The following is a 21,895-nucleotide window of genomic DNA, read 5'->3' on the forward strand; positions in this document are numbered from 1 at the left end:
TTCCTGATGGTGACCTTTGAGTTGGGTTGTGGGAGGGTGAGTTAGAATGTTTCAGGGCAAGGTAGTGGAAGGACACTGTAGTGAGAAGGAACAGCATCTACAGAGGTCTTAAGGCATGAGGTGACATTTCTGTGTTCAGTGAGACATTGTTATCTACCCTTGAGGTGTACTAGAAAAAGAGCTTTTTTCTGAAATTATACCTGTATGATTTTATTTTAAGAATAATGGTTCAATTAAGATACAAGCCCAGAACTGCCTCATGAATTTTGGCAGCAGTTATGCTAATGGCAGTTTATAAAAGAGCATTGAATTGGGGGCTGTGTAGCCTCTTCTGGTTTTTGGAATTGCTTATTTTATCATGACATTAAGAGCTGTTTCTAATGACCGATCTTTAGCCTGAATAACCACTGTATATATTAATTCATTAAATTGTGGTTCTCGGGAGAAGAGGGACTTTTATTTATTTTTATGTCCCTCTCCAACCTTCACATAATGCTTTATAAACGGTAGAAGTTTAGCATTTGTTAGTTAACTCGATTTACTTATCTCCAGGTAGACCAAAATGGAGTAAACAGAGGTGGTGGCTTATAAATGAGGAATAGAGTCTTACTTTCTCTGATTCTTTGTTAAAGTGCCTTTCCATTTAGTCATACATTTCCTCTAATTCTCGTGTCTTTTGTGTGACTTGTCCCCCGCAATCTTGTAAAACTACTGATATCCACTCTTGTAGTCTAACTTTATTTTCCCATTTTACCTCTTGCATATTTTCAGTTGCTTTTGCCCTGTATTTTGGGATATCTTTATTCTGGCATTTTTTTAGATTTATTTTTCTAAAATGATGTAGGATTATATTTGTACAGAGGTAAAAATGCATTATAGCTTCCTTTAACTTATGCTGGAGGTGTATTTATATCTCTGTACCTTCTCATTCTTTAGCCAAATACGTGTTACAGAAAATCTGCTGGGCACTGAGTTTACCTGCTGTATACAGTGTATGCACTGTGCACCGAGGTCCCTGCCTCGATGAGACTTCTGGAGACAGATCGGAAATATTACCGCATGATTGAGGGCAAGACCAAAGCAGAACGACTCCATATCACAGTTGCAATTTTTACGCGATTTGCTTTTTGTTATTTTTCTCCTATAGCTGCTCTTTGCCCCCTTTGTCCCAGAACAGATCGAGTTTCAGCAGTTATTTTCAGTGACTCCTTAATAGGAAAGTGGTACAAAATTGTTGCAATACTTCATTTTACCTGCAAACAATGAGAGCAACTAAAACATGCTTTCAATTCCCTTGAACAGCTTTTTAAAACTTAGCTTGGTGACTGATCACTACTCCTACTCCCAGTAGTTGATACTTTATTTTGTCCTTTTGTTAGCTGGTTAAGCGGTAGATTTTTCTCTAGGTAATACAGTGTTTCATTCTTTGCCGTGAAAAATCAAAGTGACAAGTCTTGGTTGCATTATATGATACCATTTTTTGAAAAAAAGCTTTATTTTTATAGTCTTTCTCCCACCTTTTTGCATGACTTGCTATCAGTACGTGGTGCTTATTACCTGTCTGCTATTTTGTTTGTCTTCATATCTACAGCAGTCTGCAGCAGCTTTCAAAATTATAAATGTGACTTTCCTGTGATAGTCTAAACAGTGTTTAATCAGTGTGGTGCTGGGTATTTTTCCACCCTTAGGGGGAACTGGAATCTTCTCCTTTATTTTTAAATTTCTTGGTACTTACTAAACTTTTAATAATTATTAACCACTTCCAAGGTCTACTTAAATCTACTTGATAATGTTTCTTTTGTATGTAAGTCTCAGTGTTACATTTTTCTGTTAACTTCTAGTCATCATACCAAAAATACAGTTCAGTATTTTCAAACTTGACAAATCTCTTTTGATATATATATAACAGTCAAAATATTGTCCTTTGTCATGAATTCCCATTTCATGAAGTAAAATGATGATCTGTGTCTACTATTGATGTTATGTCTGTGGTTTCACAATTCCATATGAAAAAGTATAACACTGCTGTTTTGCATGTAAGAAAAGTATTTTTCCCTATTGCATCTGGTGTAAGTATAAAAGTTGCGAGGTGTGCTTTTTTTTTTTTTTTTTTTTTTTTTTTAGTGTGTGTCTGTTACTTTGGAGATTATGGTCTGGCTAAATGTGAAAATTACTTCAGCTAAATGACAAACCCTGATTTTTAAAAAAACCATTTAGCTGCAATATCAGTATTTGCTCCTAGTAATCCCTCTATGACTTTGTACACAGAGTAGTTTTAATTTGGCTCCTCTTGTGTAACTATTTTGTCACAGTATTTTTATTAAAAAAGTAAATGATTTTTTAGAGGAGATTTGGAAAATAAGGCAAGATATGAGAACACAAATTCTTAAGTTAGCTTTGCACGTGAATGATACTCTATTATTGTTGCTGCTGTACTTTTTGAGTATGTTGAAGTTAAAATTTGATACTCTGATTTAAAAAAAAAACTGGTGTATTTTGACTAGTTGGCAGGTTTTAAGAGGTGGAATTGAATTCTGACTTGCCCATGTGCAAAATAAATATGTTACAGTTATTGGGCATGTGGACTCCCTAGTTTTAAGTGTGAACTAAGTTTCTTTAACTTTTCTAAGGAAAGAAAGAAAGACATTGTATATTTGTGGGGAGGTGAATTGGGTGCAGAGAAGTCTAAGTACTAGTTTCACAAGTGGTAGACAAAAGGGAGTTCTCAGAAATGCTCTCCATTCATACTATCAGTTTGGTCTGCCTCCCCTTTCCCCGGAAGAAAAATGTTTGTGTGGAGGAATTCAGCCAGCACAGTTCTTCTCTAAAACATTATGTTAATCACGGTGTTTATCATTTTCAGTGCTTCATGCCTTAACTGTAGCGTTGAACATGGTCTAATTGGAATGATTTATGAGAAACTCAGTTTCACAGATTGCCCATTTTTCTCCAAGCAAAAAAAAAAACAAAAAAAAAACCACCAAGTATTAAATAAAAAAGATTTATTCCTCCTTAGAGAAACAAATGACCAAGTTATTAAAAACAGGATTTCTGTTACCTCGAGTTTAGCAGAGAGAAATCCAGATTTAGTCATCTATTAGCATATGTTCTGTGGCTGACACCACAGGTGGTGGAAATGCCCATATGTTTGTGTTCCTGATTATGCTTTTTATGACTGTAATTCTCCCTTCATTTTTCTCTCACTCAGTCCCAAGAATGGGGGGAGTCAGCTTTTGATTTCGTATTTCAAAATTTCAATAACAGCTTTGCAGCTGAAAGTGTCTGGTTTTCAGCAGCCCACTCGTTCTGGAGCAATGTCATAAGTTGAACTCCTCTGCACAGGAGTCTTGACTTTGTGCTCATCAGCACAGAAGTTCGTTGGCACAGAATTTAAAGTGGTCCGTAGAAAAGGAGAGCATCTAACTACTGTTCTTTTAAAATAGTTTTTAATTTTTCATATCAAAACTTAGTCATTAAAATGAACTTTGTAGGAAAATAGTTGGGAGTCTTAAGCTGGAGATGAACAAGATATATTAGTAGACCTTGCATTTCTGTTGGATTAAAGTAAATCATTAGTCATGCATTCACAGTCATTGGTAATGATTATGATATATACCAAGCCATGATTTGTAACTTTAAATAATAATGTTTGATGTTTCCTTGCTCCTTTGTGATACTTACAAACTTGAGGCTAATTATTCAAATGTAGAAGTATGAAAAAATTACCAGTCTTTTCTAAGAAGTGTGAAGTTAACATTGAATAAAATGTTAGGCATCTTTAGAAATTGAGATTGTTCATTGTTTAGTTATACATGTACTAAAAAAAAAAAAAAAATCATGTGACTGTAAATTTTTTTGTGCTTTCCTGCTATTTAGATGCCCAGCCTACAGAGTCTGAGAAGGAAATTTATAACCAGGTGAATGTAGTATTAAAAGATGCAGAAGGTATCTTGGAAGATTTGCAGTCATATAGAGGAGCTGGCCATGAAATACGAGAGGTAAAGCACGTTTAAACATTTTCCAATAAACTAAAATTCACTACGTCCCTCTTCTTAATCTCTATTGTTTTGTATATGTTTTCAAATTCTCTATTGCATATTAAGTGTTATATTTAAAGGAAGATCACTTGCATTATTTCAAAAGTGGTTGTATTGATACAAGGGTAAAAAGGAAAACAATGTTGTCTAAATACGTAATTTCTGTATATTAAATTTTTGTTTATTTTTTGGTTGCTCTTCCACCTGAAATTTACAGTATCCAATGGGGACTATTTATACTTTTCTTTTTGAGAAGAGGAGAGAATGTAACTTTCTGTGGCCTTTTGTCCTGCCAGTCTGTTTTTTTCCTTCCTCCCATGCTTCTTAGGAGAAAGCTGCTATCATCCTTGTGGTCTGGACTCCCCCAGCTCTGTCTGATGACTTTACACCATGAAGCAAATATTTGGTGTGGTCTCATCTTGCTTCTCGTGAGCCTCTGAACTTATCTAGGTTTCTATCCATCTATCTCTTACTCCACTTCTTCTGTTTCTCTGAAGAAGCTGTGTCTCTACTTGTTACCAAGATTTATTTCTTTGCCTTTGTTCTGCATCCTCCTCTTGGAACTTTATTAATTATTCCTTCTCTTAAATAGATCTTTTGTGTTTCTGGTTTCTGCTTGACTTCTTCCCATCAGAGTATACACATAATCAGGTGCCCTGTACCACCCAAAGAAACTCCCTGGCCTCTGGGCCCTTATCTGTATTTCTTGAAGACATAGCTCTGTTTCTTCATTTTTTCCCACCCTTCTGCTTCTGTTATTCTTGGGTATAAACAACAGTGCACAGAGGTTGTCAAGGAGCAGTCTGACGCTGGGTTGACGGTCCACATCCAACTCCATTCGTCTGATGATACTTGGAGTATTAGTGAAGGCAGAATTAAATGCAGGCACCAGAAAACAATTCAAGAAATGTTTCGGGCTAAGGGGCCACAGGTTTTTGGCGTTTGGATGGTTAATATGAGGGAGAAAGGGGAGTTACAAATGATTCCAGGGTTTCTGGTTTAGATTAGCTGTTGGTAATATCATTAGCTGAGGGAAATTACAGATTAACGTGAACTCTGTTTTTTACCTCTCATGCACTGGACTGTTGTTGCCTGAATGTCTTGCACATGTACACTTTCCTTCCTTCACATCCCAGCAGTTACTTCCCCCTTACTCTGTTGCCCTAGTGCTGTGCACACGTTTCTTTCATGGTAATCATCTCTTTTTGAAAAGACCATTGAAACGTAAAGTTTATGACTCCACTACCACCTCCAGCTTGAGGAGGATAAACCTGGTTTCTTACTAATTTTTGTGTCATCAGCACCTAACACAGTGCTTAGTAAGCAGTTCGTAACTGTTGAAGAAAGAAATACAAGAGCTTAGACTAATCTCGCCAATATCATTAGCTTAAGTGAAACCTTAAGATTTCAATAAGTGAAGGCATGTAACCATTTCTGTGAAATTCAAGTTCTAAACATTTGAACATATTTTGAAAAATCAAACATTTATGAAATGTTTAAATGATTAAACACGATCTTAATTAACTAATGAGAAATTAATTTCTTCCCTATAGGTCACAACAGTTCACCAGTTGCTCTAAAAATGTTTCTCCTTGTTGATTATTAGTGCTCCAGATTATTTTTAATTGTTCAGTATTATATCATTAGATTTCTTAAAAGTTTGTTTTATGATTGAATTCTGATCAGCTGGTTACAGTTGTCACCTACGAACAATAAAGAAAAAACATCTCATTTGCTATAGAGATACAGACCATTACCTATTTAATATAGACCATTACCTGTTTTTAAGGTTAAAACCCTTAGGATTTTTTTTTTTTTTTTTAAACTTGCCAAGTGAAGGGTTACTCTGCTTCTGTGTGGAAAGGCTCACTACAATGAAAGTTTTTTTCCCCCCAGAGTCTTTATATTGACTTATTGTAATGTATATGTCAACTTAACTGAATGCAGTTGTAATTTTTTGGAAGAGGGTAAAATGATAGAAAAGCTTCTATATAAGCCATTTCAAAGAGAACTTGTGGGGATGTGAAACCAGGAGCCCTAAATGCTGTGACCAAAGGTTGGAGTTCTCCATAAGACATTATAGTCACTCAGTTCAGTGCTGAAGCCACATTCAGTGCACTTGTGGCATCCCATGATTGGTCAGGTGGGAAAGTAGGTAAATGTTGCAAAGTTAAAAAAAAAAAAAAAAAAAAAAAAAAAAGAAAAAAGTTTATATAGAAAAATAACACTTGAAGAATAGTAAAAGAAAAGGGGAGAATAACCAGTAATGGTAAGAAATTCACCTGACCAGGCCTTTAGACTTAGTACAAAGGTACCTTCATTTCATTCCTTGGTAAAGGAAGTAAGGACAGAGAAATAAGTAAATAAAATAGATATAAAATATGTAAGCTAGAAAACTCTTAAAAAAACAGCATTTAAATCTGTAGATTTAGGCTAAGTGTTTAACCATTCAGGCATTTGAAGAAATTTTCACTGAGGAATGCATATTGATGTTTGGGTTTAACTCTATAAGCAGAATGTATTTCTGAATAATAGAAAAACAGTTTAAGAAAGGAAGGTACAAATAAAAGCTGATTGTACCAATATACAAATATACAAAGAACAGATGTAACTAGGTACGTGTCAATATGAAGACTTAAATAAACAATATGAAGACTTAAATAAACAACCATTCTACCTATAAAAGAGCACAGTCTATAGAAAAATGTTCACATTTACTAATAATGCATACTGCTGTCAAGCAGTTTGATTGTATATGATGCTAAGTTGTTAAAAGCTCAATACTGGTTGGTTTATGAAGGAACAGGTAGTCTTAATGCAAGTGCTATTATAAAAATGCCTTTTTGGAGGTCAGTTTGGCAGTGTGTAAAAATAAGATCTATCAAAATTATTTGTACTCTTGCACCAGATAACTTAGTCTTTCAGATAATATTTTCTGCAATGTGAGTATCTGGTGCAGGAGCATTAAAGTGGAAGGTGAAATGTAAAAACCTATACTGAGGATGTGGAGTTAGAGATGTCTTTGCTTAAATAGTATTTTATTAAACATGACTGAAACAGAATAAAATTTGATTTAATGTAGACTCTGTTAAATACACAAAGCTCATTCTCTAGGGTAAACCACTATTAGAGAGGGAAATAAGAGCTCTCCACTAATGTTTTGATATATCTATACCAGTTTTAACAATTCTGAAAATGAGAGTTATAATATCTGCTACATGACAGTCTCACCATTGCCATTTACAAAGTGTCCTCTGTGTTGGGCCGTACTGGGTGCTGTACCAAAAATGTTGCGTAACAGCAGTGAAACCACGTGAAAGGAGAAGGAATCAGAATTACGAGAACCATAACATGTTGTCCTAAAAGAGCAGCCAGTGTCCACTTCTAAATCCAGGCAGGGCAGGCTCAGGGGAAGTCTTTAACTCCCTCAGTTGTGAAAGTGGGTGACGTTTGCCTGCGTGTTTTGATATTATGAGAATGAGTTTAATATTTTGAAAATAATTTTTAGATCCTTGCAAGAAAAGTTAGATAGGCTTCTCAACAGAAGAAAAACAACTTTTAATTTTTATCTGTTTGCTTATTTCTTGAACAATAAAGTTGTACCACTTGATACAAAACATTGCTAAGATGGGGCTCGAGGCTTATAGAACTTCCTCATATATGTGAGAGTAGTATCACAGTCCTTTTGGAATATTCCTATTAACGTGAAATCAGTATTGTTAACGTGTAATGTCAGATTTCCTTCAAATATTTCTAGGTAGTCACATAAATAGGATTCACTTCAGAATCCTGTCGTGTTTGAATATCATTTAAAAACATTTTGTATTTAAAAAATCAAGAGACGCCTGGGTCGCTTAGTCGGTTGAGCATCGACTTCGGCTCAGGTCATGGTCTTACTGTTTGTGGGTTCAAGCCCAGCATTGGGCTCTGTGCTGACAGCTTAGAGCCTGGAGTCGGCTTCGGATTCTGTGTCTCCTTCTCTCTCTGTCCCTCCCCTGCTCATGCTTTGTCTCTCAAAAATAAATGTTAAAAAAAAATTTTTTTTTAAATCAAGAAAATTTGAATATAGTGGCAAGCAGATAAAGTACACTGTGTAAATAATACATGGCTTGTTTGTTTAGTTTGTAGCTTATTCAGAACATTCCCTAAATCTCTCTGGTTTCCATTTTATTTTGCTTTCTTGTTTTTCAGTTTAGTGTGGATGGAGTCAGAGTACTCGTGCCTTGGGGAAATCTAAACATGTCAGTACCTCCTGATAGTGTTTATAAGAAGGGCCTCCCCGCCATACCCGCCATCTTGATTATGAGTTTCAACTTTCAGATAGTGTGTTTAGCTGGTTTGAAAGACGTTGGAGAGAGCAAGCCAGATTGTTGAAAAAAGCATTAAGTTCCATAGAGGATTAAGAAAAGCACCTGTAAGCAAAAGAAAGATGAAAGCAAGAAAATACATTTCTTTGGGAGTAACCCTCTGTATTCAAGAAAGATTGCCTAATGGTTTGAAAGACTGGTCCTGTTTTATCGCGCATACCAGGGCTTCCTCTGTTTCCTGAAACCTGTATTTTCATGTGAAAGTAAGATCGTTGTGATTTTTAAAGATCTAACTATTTTTATTCTTTGGATTTTGAAGGCGATCCAGCATCCAGCAGATGAGAAGTTGCAGGAGAAGGCTTGGGGCGCGGTTGTTCCACTAGTAGGCAAATTAAAGAAATTTTATGAATTTTCTCAGAGGTTAGGTAAGTTGAAAGTTTTGTAATTATGACTTCCCTAGTGAAAAAGACGTTTATTAATAAGGAATTATGTAGTATTATATGTTCACGTCACTGAATTTGTTTGCTACGTAGGTACAGCGGTCTTGTTAGACTGTAAGATTACAGCATGATCTCATCCCTGTCAACTCAGCTCTTTAATTTATGTAGGCCATTTCCCTCCACAAATTATAACTTCCACAAGGAAAATGTCTGAATTTTGTGTAGCCTAAAGCATCCTAGTATGAGAAACCGCTTGGTAGAATTTCTCCCTACAGCAAATCCTTTCCCATAAGTGGAAACTAATCCTCAGGCCCTTTGGGTTATTTAGGTTTTTGTGTTCTTAAAATCATTGCTGCTTATGATCAGTTCATGTTTCTAAAAGTTTACGACATAAGAAATAGGAAGCTGATGAGATGCCCAAAGTTACCTAGGGGAAAGCATCGGAAATCATTCGCTTTGTCCCTTGCTTGGGAAAAATTATTCAGAGGTCAGAATTGTGCCTTCCGTTCGGTAAGTAAGCAAAATCGGAGTCCCGGTTTCTTGGAGAAAGAGGAGGCAGAGCAGGGAAGATTCAGTTAGCTGCTGGAATGATTTGAAAGACATAAGTTGCCAGGAGCAAAAATGGTAATTATTTGGGTTCTGTGTTTTGTTGTTGTTGTTGTTTTTAAATCTCCAGTTGCCTCGGGAAAAACCAGTAGCTGAGGCAAGAATCGGTCAGGCTGCATCTCAGTCAGCTGGAGCGATCTCTGGGTTCGCTAGTTTAGGGCTGTGCTTTCCAGCTGGCAGTAGGTCCCTAGCACTTCCTGGTACTTTATATCTTGCTCTGTACCTTCGTATTAGCTGCTCGGCCACTGTGTCCGCCAACTGCTTGAAAGTTGAAGCTCAATTTTTTTAAAAATGGCTAAGTGTTTTAAAAAGTAAGAGAATTGCTGTTTTTCCTTAGATGAAGTACAGACTGTTTAATGTACACAGAAATAATAATTGAGATACAAGTGTTGGTATAAATTTTCTTTCTTATTGGAAAGAAGAATGTAACTTATTTTCTCAAGCGTGACCAGTAGGTCTTTCATACTGCCTGACCTTTTGTCCAAACACCAAATAGTCCGTAGTTTTGTAACCCCAGAGAACCTAAATCTTTTATTTATTTTTATTTTTTGAGAACTTGTCTTTTTAATCGGGATTATCTTGACTCCTTCATATTTAGAGTTTTTCTTGTGCTGCTAGTTCGTCCCTGCATTTGTAGTTTCACTGCTGTAGATGGTGCTCAGGCCTACTCAGGCTCATCTTGGTCTCTCAGCATTTGCCACTAAAAAAAGAATAATTGTAAAAGAGGCCAAACCAGTCAGGCTTACGTGTTCTCTTATGTTTTAACTGTTGGAATTAAATCAGGCTAGTAGTGTGTGTTCCATTTCAGTAGAGGGATGTTGTAACATACGTAGTAGTAAGAGGCTGTCATTTTTTGTACTGTCATGTGGGAGCCTGGAGCTTTTATTGCTCTAGCAGCTTCTGTGAAGTTATGAGCAAAGTACACATTTAATATGGGATGGTTTACTCCTCATCTCTTGGCCAGTAACCTGGTTAGTAATGTTTCCAGTTTCCTTGCTGACCGAAGCATATCCTTATTTACGTATGATAGGAACTCTGTGTTTGTTGAGTGAGTGAACGATTAATTAATGAATAGACACATCTGATATATCAAGTATGTGTTGAGTATTTAGGGGAAGCAATAATAATGGATTTGGGAGGCATAGCTTCCTGTTTGAAATCTGATGTTTGCCCCATATCAGTTCTGTGGTCTTGACCACATGACTTAAGTTCTCTGGGCTTCAGGATCCTGGCTGGACCTCGAGTCTGGTGAGCCCTCTGGTTTATATTCACTAAACCTTTTGTCTCTTCTCTTCCTACTTGAGCCACAGCTGAGGATAATGTTACAGGTAGCCCCCGAGGCAGCACATAACTGTCATGATACACATGATCCTTCAGAATCTTGCAGTTCCAAGGAGAAGGTTGCTTGGCCTGAGCACCACAGATACACTGTGGTGTGTACTCCAGAAGAGGGACCCTGATCCCTTGCCAGCTGGCTTGTTTGTAGGGAGACAGGGAAACGATCACTTGCCTGATTTGGAAGATAACTGAGTTTTGTTGACAAGGCTAACCTTCTGGCCTGGGAAATGCCTGGACTTGCTTGTTTCAGTCTTAAGGCCTTCCCAGTTGAGGCAGCCACCTCAGGGAAGGTTGTATGATGATCAGACAGTGAACAGACTGCTTTGTCTTTCTTCTGTCTTCCTCCTGTTCCAAGGGCTTGTTATGGGGACCATCTCCTGGGGTCATAATGAGTAGCTCTTTCCAATGTGTTGCTTGTTTTCACTGGGCTGGATTGCCCGCAGTGAGTTGGCTATGTTAAATCACCCACAGCCCACATCTTTGGTGTTCTCTTCTGAGAATTTTAAGTTCTCAGACAAATCTTTGTTAGAGGTGTGGATGGCAGCAGTGGGAATAAATGCTTGTTTCTAAAGGGGAACTTTCCACAGAGGCCTCCCGCGCCAAGGCATCCAGTTATTTCCCCTTACTGTTCTACCTTGTGGACTACTCTGTCTTTATCATTTCTCCCAGTTGATCTCTTGCTTGCAGCCTTCTTATATAGCTTGGACTTGTGCACTGATCTACCAGTTAATTTCTTCCAGAATTTAGGGCTTAGTAGTCTATTAACTTCGTCTTGTCACCTACCTTTTCTGAGGATCATAATCACGTGGTTTTGTTTTAGGAGCTCCACCGGGGAGACTGATCCCTACATCCTTTCTTCCTTGACCTCCCTTTCTTTACAACTCAGCCAGAAACCTGAACCACCTTTTGGGATCTTCTGTCTCTGATTCCTCTATTGACACACAGCAGTGTGGGCTAGCACGACTCTTTTGTGTCCACAGAGGCCCTCCAAGATGAGAGGCTGGTCTAGGTGCCTCAGTGGCAGATAAGCAGTGCCATCATCTTGAGATGACTTTTTATTTCATAGATTTGCCATTGAGGACTCCAGCCATTTAAGGACAGAAGTCCTCCGGCATGGTTCCTGGCCATCCCAACTCAGCCACGTGACTGGACTCCACTCCTTGGGGGAAAGGTCTGCCATCCCCCATAGTGTAGAGCACTTTGAATGCTAAATTAACCCTGAGACTTGATAAAATCTGGGAAATGCAGTTTTCTTTTTTTCTTTAACAGCCTGTAACAGTATTGGTGTTTGTGTGTGTTTTTTTTAAGTTTTTACTGTTCTCATATCTTTCAAACCTTGCTTTCCACTTCACTTACATTAATACTGACAGATGGAATGAATTCTGGGAGATGAGTAACCCATTTTTCAAAGTGGCTAAACTATGTTTTCCTTAATTGACCTTCACACGCACTCCTGCACTTCTGTAAGCCAGCCATACTCCTCCAGTTCAGTTCTGTACACAGCCCAGATGAAGTGGCGTTTTTATGAATGTCAATCTGATGATGTCACTACTCTGCTTAAATGAACCTCTCCAGGTTCATTAGGGTGACAAGACCAGAATGCTTGATCTGGCACACAAATTATATGCATCTTACTTTGGTCCGGGGTTACTCTCCTCCCGGTGCTCTTTTCTACCTGTACTGGTCCTCTTGTACTTCTTCTGCTATGTCTTGCTCTTCTCAGCCTAGCATCTGGCTCACTGCCCTATTAGCAAACTCTCATTCATCCTTGGTGCACACCTAAGTCTCAGCCCAAATGTCACTTACTCAGAGAGGTCTTTTCCTGAACCTCCAACTAGGTGAGGTCCCATTTCTATATTTTTCTTTTGTATCATGTGCTTGATAACACACATCACAACTGTAATCATGTGTCTTCTCTGTATAGTCACGCTCCATGTGGGCGTTGGGAACACGTCTGCCTTCATCTCTGTATCCTCAGGACTTGACACACAGTAGACAGTCCATACGTTTTCTGACCTGCTATAAAAAAAGGATAAGAGCTGTCATTTGAGTTACTGTGTAGATGACAGATAATGTCTGTGTAATGGCTAGCTCAGTACCAGCACATAATACATAAGAAGTATCTCCTGTGTAGTAATCCATAGATTCATATTTTATAAGGTTACAGAGGATAGATACAATGTTGCTTCATTTGAGAGACAGTTTATTATGTATTATGCTGAAAAGAATAGGGCTGCAGAGTCCAAAACATCTGGCATTAACTATCCAAACTCTTGGGGGTCTAACTGCTTTGAAACTGAGTGTACCCATCTGTGATGCTCATGTCCTAGTTGATGGTGACAGGTCAGTGAGAGACTGGGTCACGTGCACAGTGTGGATGTTCGTTCCTAGTAGGGTCTTCATACGTAGTACAGCTGGTGTATTTTTAAGTTAAGGGTTAATGATCTGATGTACATTTATTATTATTGATAAATATTTGCTTATTAATCTGATATTTATTTGTTCATGTCAGATCACCATCTACTAGTATAAGTTCCTGTGTTTTTAGAATAGAATCTGGCATTGTTTTCTTTAAAAAGAATTGTTTTTACTGTTCTTTTAATTTATTTTTGAGAGAGAGAGAGAGAGAGAGAGAGAGAGAGAGAGAATGAATGGGGGGGAGGGGAGAAGGAGACACAGAATCCGAAACAGGCTCCAGGCTCTGAGCCATCAGCACAGAACCCGATGCAGGCTCAAACTCACGGACTGTGAGATCATGACCTGAGCCGAAGTTGGGTGCTTAACCCACTGAGCCACTCACATGCCCCTGGAATCTGGCTTTGTTTTCTGATTCTGAAATCTTTAAATGAATTAATTGCTTGATTTCTTTGCCGTTTTTTTTTTTTTTTAAGTTTATTTATTTATTTTGAGAGAGAGAATGAGAATCTCAAGCCGGTTCCACAGTGTCAGCACGGAACCCACTGTAGGACTCAAACCCACAAACTGTGAAATCACGACCTGAGACGAAAGCAAGAGTCAGATGCTCAACTGACTGAGCCACCCAGACACTCCAGTATTACCATTTGTAAACACACCATTTATTAGTCTGGCATTCCAAAAGGAGCACTTATTTTGAAGGGACCGTTTTACTTATGGGATGAATTTAGAATATTTTCATTGTGTTCCTAAGTTGCCTAACTCTTAAGACACTGAGACCTAACTATTAAACCAAATACTTTATGTCCTTCAGTATCTGACAGAAAGCAGTTTGCGTTTATAAATAAGGAGCATATTCAAAGTATGAGAAGTTGCTCATTCATTCACAGCCATGTAGAGATTTGACTGTGTGGACACTATGCCACTGAAGGAGTTACTCAGCTCTAGGTAACCGTTACTAGTTCATAAAAGTCAACACTGTATAGAATGGTGAAGATAATTCAGAATTTGCTGTTCGATCCTGATGTTTAATTGAGATTCACATTCTGCATTATTTTGCATTTGGGTTTACAGAATTCTAAAACTGAATTGGTCCCTTTAAGGGACCAATTTGTTCTACTGAACACTCTTCAGTTTGAGTGATTATACTTAGATAATACGACTTTTGAAGAGACCTTATTTTTGGGGGAATTAAAGCCATAACATTTATAAATTGCTTTTTAATAAATAAAAATCAGAGACATACAAACAGCTTAACGTTTTGATCTTTCTTTCTTTAGAAGCAGCACTAAGAGGCCTTCTGGGAGCCTTGACCAGTACCCCGTACTCTCCCACGCAGCATCTAGAGCGAGAGCAGGCTCTTGCCAAACAGTTTGCAGAGATTCTTCACTTCACACTCCGGTTCGACGAACTCAAGGTAGGACTCCATGCTGGCCCTGCCAGCACGGAAATCGTGGGCGTAGGAGGAGACTCCTGGGGACCTAGTTTGAGTGTTTACGTGATGTCCTTTGGCCCCTGGCAAAACCTGGAGAACTGGATTTAAAAGTTGTAGCGGATCTTTGATACATTATATGCATAGCAAATAGCAAATTATCCAATACTCAGTCTTCATTTAGTTTCATTTTTTTTTTTTTTTTTACGTTTATTTATTTTTGAGACAGAGAGAGACAGAGCATGAATGGGGGAGGGTCAGAGAGAGAGGGAGACACGGAATCTGAAACAGGCTCCAGGCTCTGAGCACAGAGCCCGATGCGGGGCTCGAACTCACGGACCGCGAGGTCATGACCTAAGCCGAAGTCGGATGCCCAACTGACTGAGCCACCCAGGCGCCCCCATTTAGTTTCATTTTTAAAAAAGCTCTGAAGCATATACTGTTTACCTTTCCTAATACTCTTTTTTTCTTTTCTGTTCATTCCCAGTTTATCTTCAACATCCTTTTACATAAAAATGTTAAGATCCTTTCTTCCTACCTTCCTACCTTCCTTCATTTCTCTTCCTCATCTGTCTGTCTGTCTATCTTTCTGTTTCCCTGTGCACCCGACCTCCACGTTGTTGGAGGGAGGGAGTGTGGAGAAACAAGAACTAGCTTTTGTCTCAGGAGACCTGAGTTCCACTGTGGGCTCTGTTACAGTGACCACATGTGAGACAGGCCCTTTGACTTTCCAGGACCTCAGGGACCTCGTCTGATAAATAGAGCAGGTGGATTCCTAACTACAGTCTTTAACGATTGCATAATAGGAAACGATTTTGTTTTATTAATACTTTGAGCACAAAGGATTTATATATATGATTTTAGTCTGAGGATTGCCCTGTTGACCATATATTCATACTTTTATTGTAACAATTCAAAACAAGTACCTAAGTATTTCTTCTTATTTTTGTTTATTTGGTAATACTGGTTTTTGGGAAACAACCTTTTAGCGTATTACCTGAAATTATTGAAAAGAAGGGAAGTATTCAGATCACGACTGTAAAACCGTCTACAGGGTTTATATGTTCTGTAAGGACTAAGTACAGTGTTACATAATTTAAGTGCAAAAAGCTATCGTGGATGATACCAGTTTCAGTTCTTAAATTGTTTACAAATTAGGGAATGTTACTTAACTAGTTAAGGCTGTATTTAGTAGATTTTTTCACTTATTTTTTACACTATCATTTAGTGTACATAATACACTTTTCTTTCATAAATGTCTTTAGATGACAAATCCTGCCATACAGAATGATTTCAGCTATTACAGAAGAACATTGAGTCGTATGAGGATTAATAACGTTCCAGTAAGTCAATGCTTTGAATCAGGGGGGTGGCAATGGGAGCCGTTAATTTATTTGTTCAGTGCATTCGCTTATTTGCTTGTTCATTTGCTCATTCACTCAGATCAAGTAAAAGCTAATGACACAGTCAATAACCAGCTATGGGCGACTGTAGGTATGAGAGGAAAGTGCAAGATGTAGCAGCCCATGCGTGGTGCTTCCCTGCTCTTCACCTAGCGCCTCAGACCCCTACGCCTACTTAATAGAACTGCTCCTTGTCCATATAGTAATACTTACAAAATTTCTCTGTGTATTCTCATGTTACTTATTTATTTACTCGTTCATTTAAAGATTTTATTCTTCAGTAATCTCTGCACCCAATGTGGGGCTTGAACTCAACCCCTAGATCAAGAGTCGTATGCTCCACCGACCCGGCCAGCCAGGCCCCCATGTGTATTTTCATTTTAATTGCACAAAAACTTTGTGGATTAGTGGTTGTGAGACCCCATGGTCTTAGAATGGAAGAATCCAGGAAAGAAGGTGGCCCGGAATGGGAGGGGTACTGTTGTCAGCAGAGTTGTGGGCCATGAGCGCTTCTGTGCCTGGTCCTTGGCTAGTATAACATCTCTTCTGGTTTATTAAGGCTTGATTTCCCTTGATTTCTCCTTGTCTTTACCCCTTTCTACCTCCAGGGAGTCAACTACCAGAAGTAAAACCTTAAATAGAAAGAAAATATCTTTTTCTTTAGGTATTTTGAGGACCTACATTGTGCTAATTGGTGTGAAAAATTTCTAGGATCAGCCTTACAGCCTTAACTAGATAGCTTAGTAAGGAAAGATCATGTGAGTGTGTAAGGAGCAGTAAGTGGCTTAAGAGGTTAAAGAAAATGACAAGGGAGATCATTCTTTTTTTTTTTTTTTTCTTCTTTCTCTTTTTTCATTGAATCAAAATTTTATGAAGTGGCTGCTGTAAGGCCCTTGGTTGGAAGAAGGATTTCTCTTCCATGAAGCTTCTGTTATTTTACATCAGTGTGGTTTTGCATAGACCAGTTCTTGCTGTGAGGCTGAGCTTATCGTCTGTTTTTTTCATACCCACCGTGTAAAGTCAGATCAGATCCAATCAAATCACGTAACACCCAGCCAGCCCTCTGCTGTAGCCATCCTGCTACCACTCGAGGCCAAATACAAGGGTGCCATCTTGCACCCTCAGTAATTAAAGGGAAATCCAGTTGTTATCAAGTGAAATAGCTTTCCAGTCTCTTCCTCGCCCCCCTCCCCCCTTTCATCTCGTACTTCTTCTGTCCCAGTCGAGAGCCTCATTCCGCATCTCCGACAGTCATTCTCTAGCAGGAGAACTCCTTTTTTTGACCCATGGTCTTTTTCTGTTTTGGTACACTCTGCCTACCATCATCTGTCAACTTGCTTTAGAAAATTGACTTAATTGTTGTTCTTTCTTCTAGCGCACTGAGTGGTCCCTGTTACATGCAGAAGAAAGTTAGGAACTTGGGCCAACAGCTAAGGTCCTCCGCAATCTGGCTCCAGCCCTGCTTTCCACCCTTACTCTTCGCTAGTCATTTCCCCTTCTTGCCCTGAGTGCACCGGGTTACACTCCACGTCATTTGAAAACATGCTCTCATCCCCTGTCTGGTTGTAATACCATGCATACCTGCCCGCCCTCACCTGCAAGAGCTGCCTCTTCAGAATCCATTTTTGTTTCTTCCGGTCAGACGTAGTCTTTCTCTCCCCTCCTTTTTTTTGTCATTGCCTCTCAGTTTGTTGTTTGGATACTTGTGTGCTTCTGAGATGGAGGCCAGGCCGTGCCCTCGCCATCTCCCTGCCCCCGTAGCATTTAGAGCCACTCCTTGTTACAGGAGGCAGCCCAGCAAGGTTTTATTTAGTTGCTTGATGTCATGTAAAATATTTTAAGAGAGGTTACTCTTTTTGAAAAATTGCTTAATACCATTTTTAACCTATTTTTAAATATACGTGCACATGAGGGTCTAAAATATAAGCGTATTTATTAGAGTAATTTAACAAGCATTAGCGAAACAGTCACTCTGCCTCGGTTCTTTTATACATGTTATCCTATTTAATAATTTGTGAACTGATATCAAGTGCTTATTTTCCACACAGGCAGAAGGAGAAAATGAAGTAAATAATGAATTGGCAAATCGAATGTCTTTGTTTTATGCTGAGGCAACCCCAATGCTGAAAACCTTAAGTGACGCCACAACAAAATTTGTATCAGAGGTAAGTGTTGTCTGGACAGTTACTCTCTATGTTGTTACACTTCCTGTCAGCAGCCAGGGTGACCTGTCCAGGCCTCACGACGTTGCCGTCTTCTGTGCGTCTTCTGTGCGCGTGCACTGAGTCCTGCCCCTTCCCCGAGGCACACGCATACACATCTACCTGCCTGTTGGCAGCTTCCCTCTGGATGTCTAGGCGACACCTCAGTCTTACCGTGGCCAAACCCAGCCCTTTCTGCAGTCTTTTCCATCTTGATAGTACCACTGTAAAAGCAACTGACTTAGGGGTCATCATCCTGAATTCCTTTCTTTATCTCACCTCTTATGTCTCTTCCATCAGATAGTCTTGTTGACTCTTCCTCCAAAATACATCCTGAATCTGAAAACTTTGCCCCTCTCCTCCTCTACCTCTCCACATCAGCCCACCACTCTGTCACCTGCATTCATGTTCCTACTGGCCTTACTTTTTCCACTCTGACCCCACGATGGTCCTTTCTTCAAAGAACAGCCAAGTAATCTTTTTTTATTTTTAATTTTTTTTTTTAATGTCTATTTATTTTTGAGAGAGACAAGAGTACAATTGGGGAGGGGCAGAGAGAGGGAGACACAGAATCTGAAGCAGGCTTTAGGCTCTGAGCTGTCAGCACAGAGCCTGACATGGGGCTCAAACTCACAAACCGCGAGATCATGACCTGAGCCGAAGTCGGACGCTCAACTGACTGAGCCACCCAGGTGCCCCAGTAATCTTTAAAAAAAAAAACCAAATGCCTTTCTTCCTCTGCTTCAAGTGTTCCCAGTGACTTCCCAGTATCCTTCGGATAAATTCCCCATACCTCATGGCCTGTGGGGCCCTGGCTGCATGTAGTGGTTGTTTCCACTCAGCCAGAATGGAAGTGACTCTCAGGAGCACAGGGTCTTGGTTCTCTAGCTCTTAGCCATATCCCTAGAGCTTAGAACAGTACCTAGAATCTAGCACACTTTTTTAAAAATTAGGAGTAGGAACCAAATTTTAAAGTTGTCAGTTTTCCACATTGTGCTGGATTTTAAATTATACTTAAGTAATAACTATCACTTTCAGTTTTTTTTCTCTATATACTTTTACAGAATAAAAATTTACCAATAGAAAATACCACGGATTGTCTAAGCACCATGGCCAGTGTATGCAGAGTCATGCTCGAAACACCGTGAGTATTAGCTGATCTTTTTCACTCTAACAATCCTACCGAAGTTGGTGTCTAGATATGAACAGGTCTTATTTGGAAGGTGGGAATTAATGTTAATATATGAACGATATTAAAGTAATTTGGAAGCTTAATGTAACTTCTGGTTTGAGTAGAAAGTACAGTGGGTTTTCAGGTGCCTGAGACCAGTCAGGCTAACTTAGATTCTTCAGAGTGGGGAATTTTGTGGTGCTCTTATTGGAGGTGGGGGAAGAGCTTTGGTGTTTTGGTTATGCTTCTCATTAAGCATTCTCTCCTTTTCAGTGAGGAACCTTGCCCTTTTGCTAGATGAATGGTTGCCCTCCTACTTCATAAGGCTTTCCAACAAAATGATGTGTGTAATAGCGCTTTGGACAAGGAAGAGCTGCCAACTCTTCTCCTTATCCCTGTCCCTCGGTATTAGTTCACAGTCTGTGGTTTTTATCCGACACTAATCTGAATTCTCTTCTGGGTTTCCCTTCACTTTCAAGCCATTTATCATATATGTACCACTGTGTTTTCTGGCTGGATTTTCTTATCAGCAGGCAGAAAGAATCCCTCCTGGATTCCTGAATAACATATGGTTCTATTAGATAACTTTTGTTTTTGTGGAGCTTTTCGTTTTCCAAAGCACTATTACGCACATCATCTTTCTGGAAAGCCGTATGAAGTAAGGAGGGCAGCCATTCATCATTGTCATCATTTAGGGGAGTGAGCTCCTGGGAAGCGAAGGGACTTAAGCACGGTGGCCGACCCCACCCATGTGCCTGGATGGTCCCATCCTGGTTCTGGATGCTTTCTGCCATGCCATGCTGCCTTCTGCAGAGACAAAATTCTATTTCCCTTTTTCCCGAGAAAGGAATATGATTGAATTTTAGTAAAACTAGAATGAAGTAATATAATGATGTAATACTTCGATTAGTAAGTTAGCTTCTAAATAGCAAACATACTGCTCTATTAAGCAAGTGGCTTTTTCCATCATATTGGTGGTAACAGCCTTTACAAAGCACCTGTCCTGAAGCTTTTACTTTGGGGCTTTTCATTTCTCTAAATTTGCCTCATCTCTGCCAAGCAAAAGGGGTGATATACCAAGAGGGTGCATGTAGAGATCAGAATACCTAAGTGATCACCGCTCTATCAACCTCATTTCCCTGGGAATCTCACCATGGAGAAAGGAGGGTATATGTTAGCATTCCTTTTAGATATCAACAGAGTGTATCCTTCAGCATCAGCTGAAAGTTGAATGAACTCCTTAAGTAGTGATGTGCCTCATCCAGCCATATCTTTTCTACCCCCCAGGGAATACAGAAGCAGATTTACAAACGAAGAGACAGTGTCATTCTGCTTGAGGGTAATGGTGGGTGTCATAATACTCTATGACCACGTACATCCAGTGGGAGCATTTGCCAAAACTTCAAAAATTGATGTAAGTTACAATGCTTTATTTAATTCTCAACCATTTCCGTAAGTGGAGATCGTAGGCTTTTGTTTAAAGAGCTGCAGGTTGCACTCTGTCACAGACCTCAGTTTTATAGTTTCTGATAATGGTGGGTTTCTGTTGCCTCTCATATTGTGCTGGATGGTTTACAGCCATATACGAGTGCAGTAGAATGGAGGACAGCTGGACCTTGTACTCGCCAGTGGTCCTTCTGCCTGTTTGGCAGTGTAAATAAATAATCCGACATCAGAAATTTCATTCTTTGACCAAAGGCCATTTCAAACAAAAGATTTATTTCCATCATGTATAGACAAAGTCAGTAGAGGTGCTCCAGTGGAAAAAGACTATGTAACAGAATACAGATTTTTCTCCTTCCTCCCAGGCATAGTAATCTGTGGCTCTCATCTGGGTGTCAGCTTTGCTTGTCTCTACACGAATTTATATTAGGAATAAAGTAGCTCCCTTGGTTCCTCTGTTTTCTAATTTCTCTCCTAGTCACATCTGGTTCATCAGAATTGTAACCAGTGTTTGGTGAGAATTGTCTGCCATTTTCCCTTTGGTAGTTCAGGCTCTCAGCATTTCGTGTCTAGATGACCGATTGCCAGCCAGTCTCCCTGCCTTTCTTTATTCACGTCCATCCTCTGTAAAGGGAAATGAGTTAACATTTATTGAATGATTACTGTGTCCTACGAAATTTATGCTTGTTGCCCACTTACCTGTGAAAATACTTCTAGGATGTAGATGTTATCTCCCCCGTACTAACAGATAACCTAAAATTTAGGGAAATGACATAGTGTAATTTCTAGTGAATGATGGAGTGGGATTTTGAATCCACATCTCCATGGTTTCCAAAGCTGTGCTCTTCTAGCGTGTTCTACATTTTCACAGTCTGCAGCCCATCTTTACACACCGTCTACACTGAGCTGCTCCCTTTCTAATGGCCCATAACAAGTCCCTGCCCCATAAGTTCCAAATGAGTCCTCCTGGCTTGCGAAGCCCTGTGTAAACTCCCCTGTGACTCCCCAAGATTCTGTCCTCAGCGTGTGGTAAACTTTACTATTTTTGTCAAGGTGTTTGCCTGCCTGGAAAGGCTCCTCTGCTCCTTGGCACCGCGTCCGT

At 39.3% G+C, this 21,895-nt stretch overlaps 1 protein-coding gene across 11 annotated transcripts in view; it reads left to right on the top strand.

The window, feature by feature from the left end:
• CYRIB (CYFIP related Rac1 interactor B) overlaps positions 1-21,895 on the top strand; it is a 147,399-nt gene that overhangs the window by 119,180 nt on the left and 6,324 nt on the right. For all 11 annotated transcript variants that reach the window (XM_053208339.1, XM_053208344.1, XM_027063907.2 and 8 more), the window contains 7 exons: positions 3,877-3,998; positions 8,664-8,769; positions 14,424-14,560; positions 15,841-15,918; positions 18,027-18,143; positions 19,244-19,323; positions 20,638-20,764. In XM_053208339.1, coding sequence (XP_053064314.1) covers positions 3,877-3,998; positions 8,664-8,769; positions 14,424-14,560; positions 15,841-15,918; positions 18,027-18,143; positions 19,244-19,323; positions 20,638-20,764 — 767 coding nt within the window. The remainder of the gene's footprint in view (positions 1-3,876; positions 3,999-8,663; positions 8,770-14,423; positions 14,561-15,840; positions 15,919-18,026; positions 18,144-19,243; positions 19,324-20,637; positions 20,765-21,895) is intronic.

The sequence above is a fragment of the Acinonyx jubatus genome, chromosome F2 (genome assembly GCF_027475565.1).
Source record: "Acinonyx jubatus isolate Ajub_Pintada_27869175 chromosome F2, VMU_Ajub_asm_v1.0, whole genome shotgun sequence".
NCBI lineage: Eukaryota > Metazoa > Chordata > Mammalia > Carnivora > Felidae > Acinonyx > Acinonyx jubatus.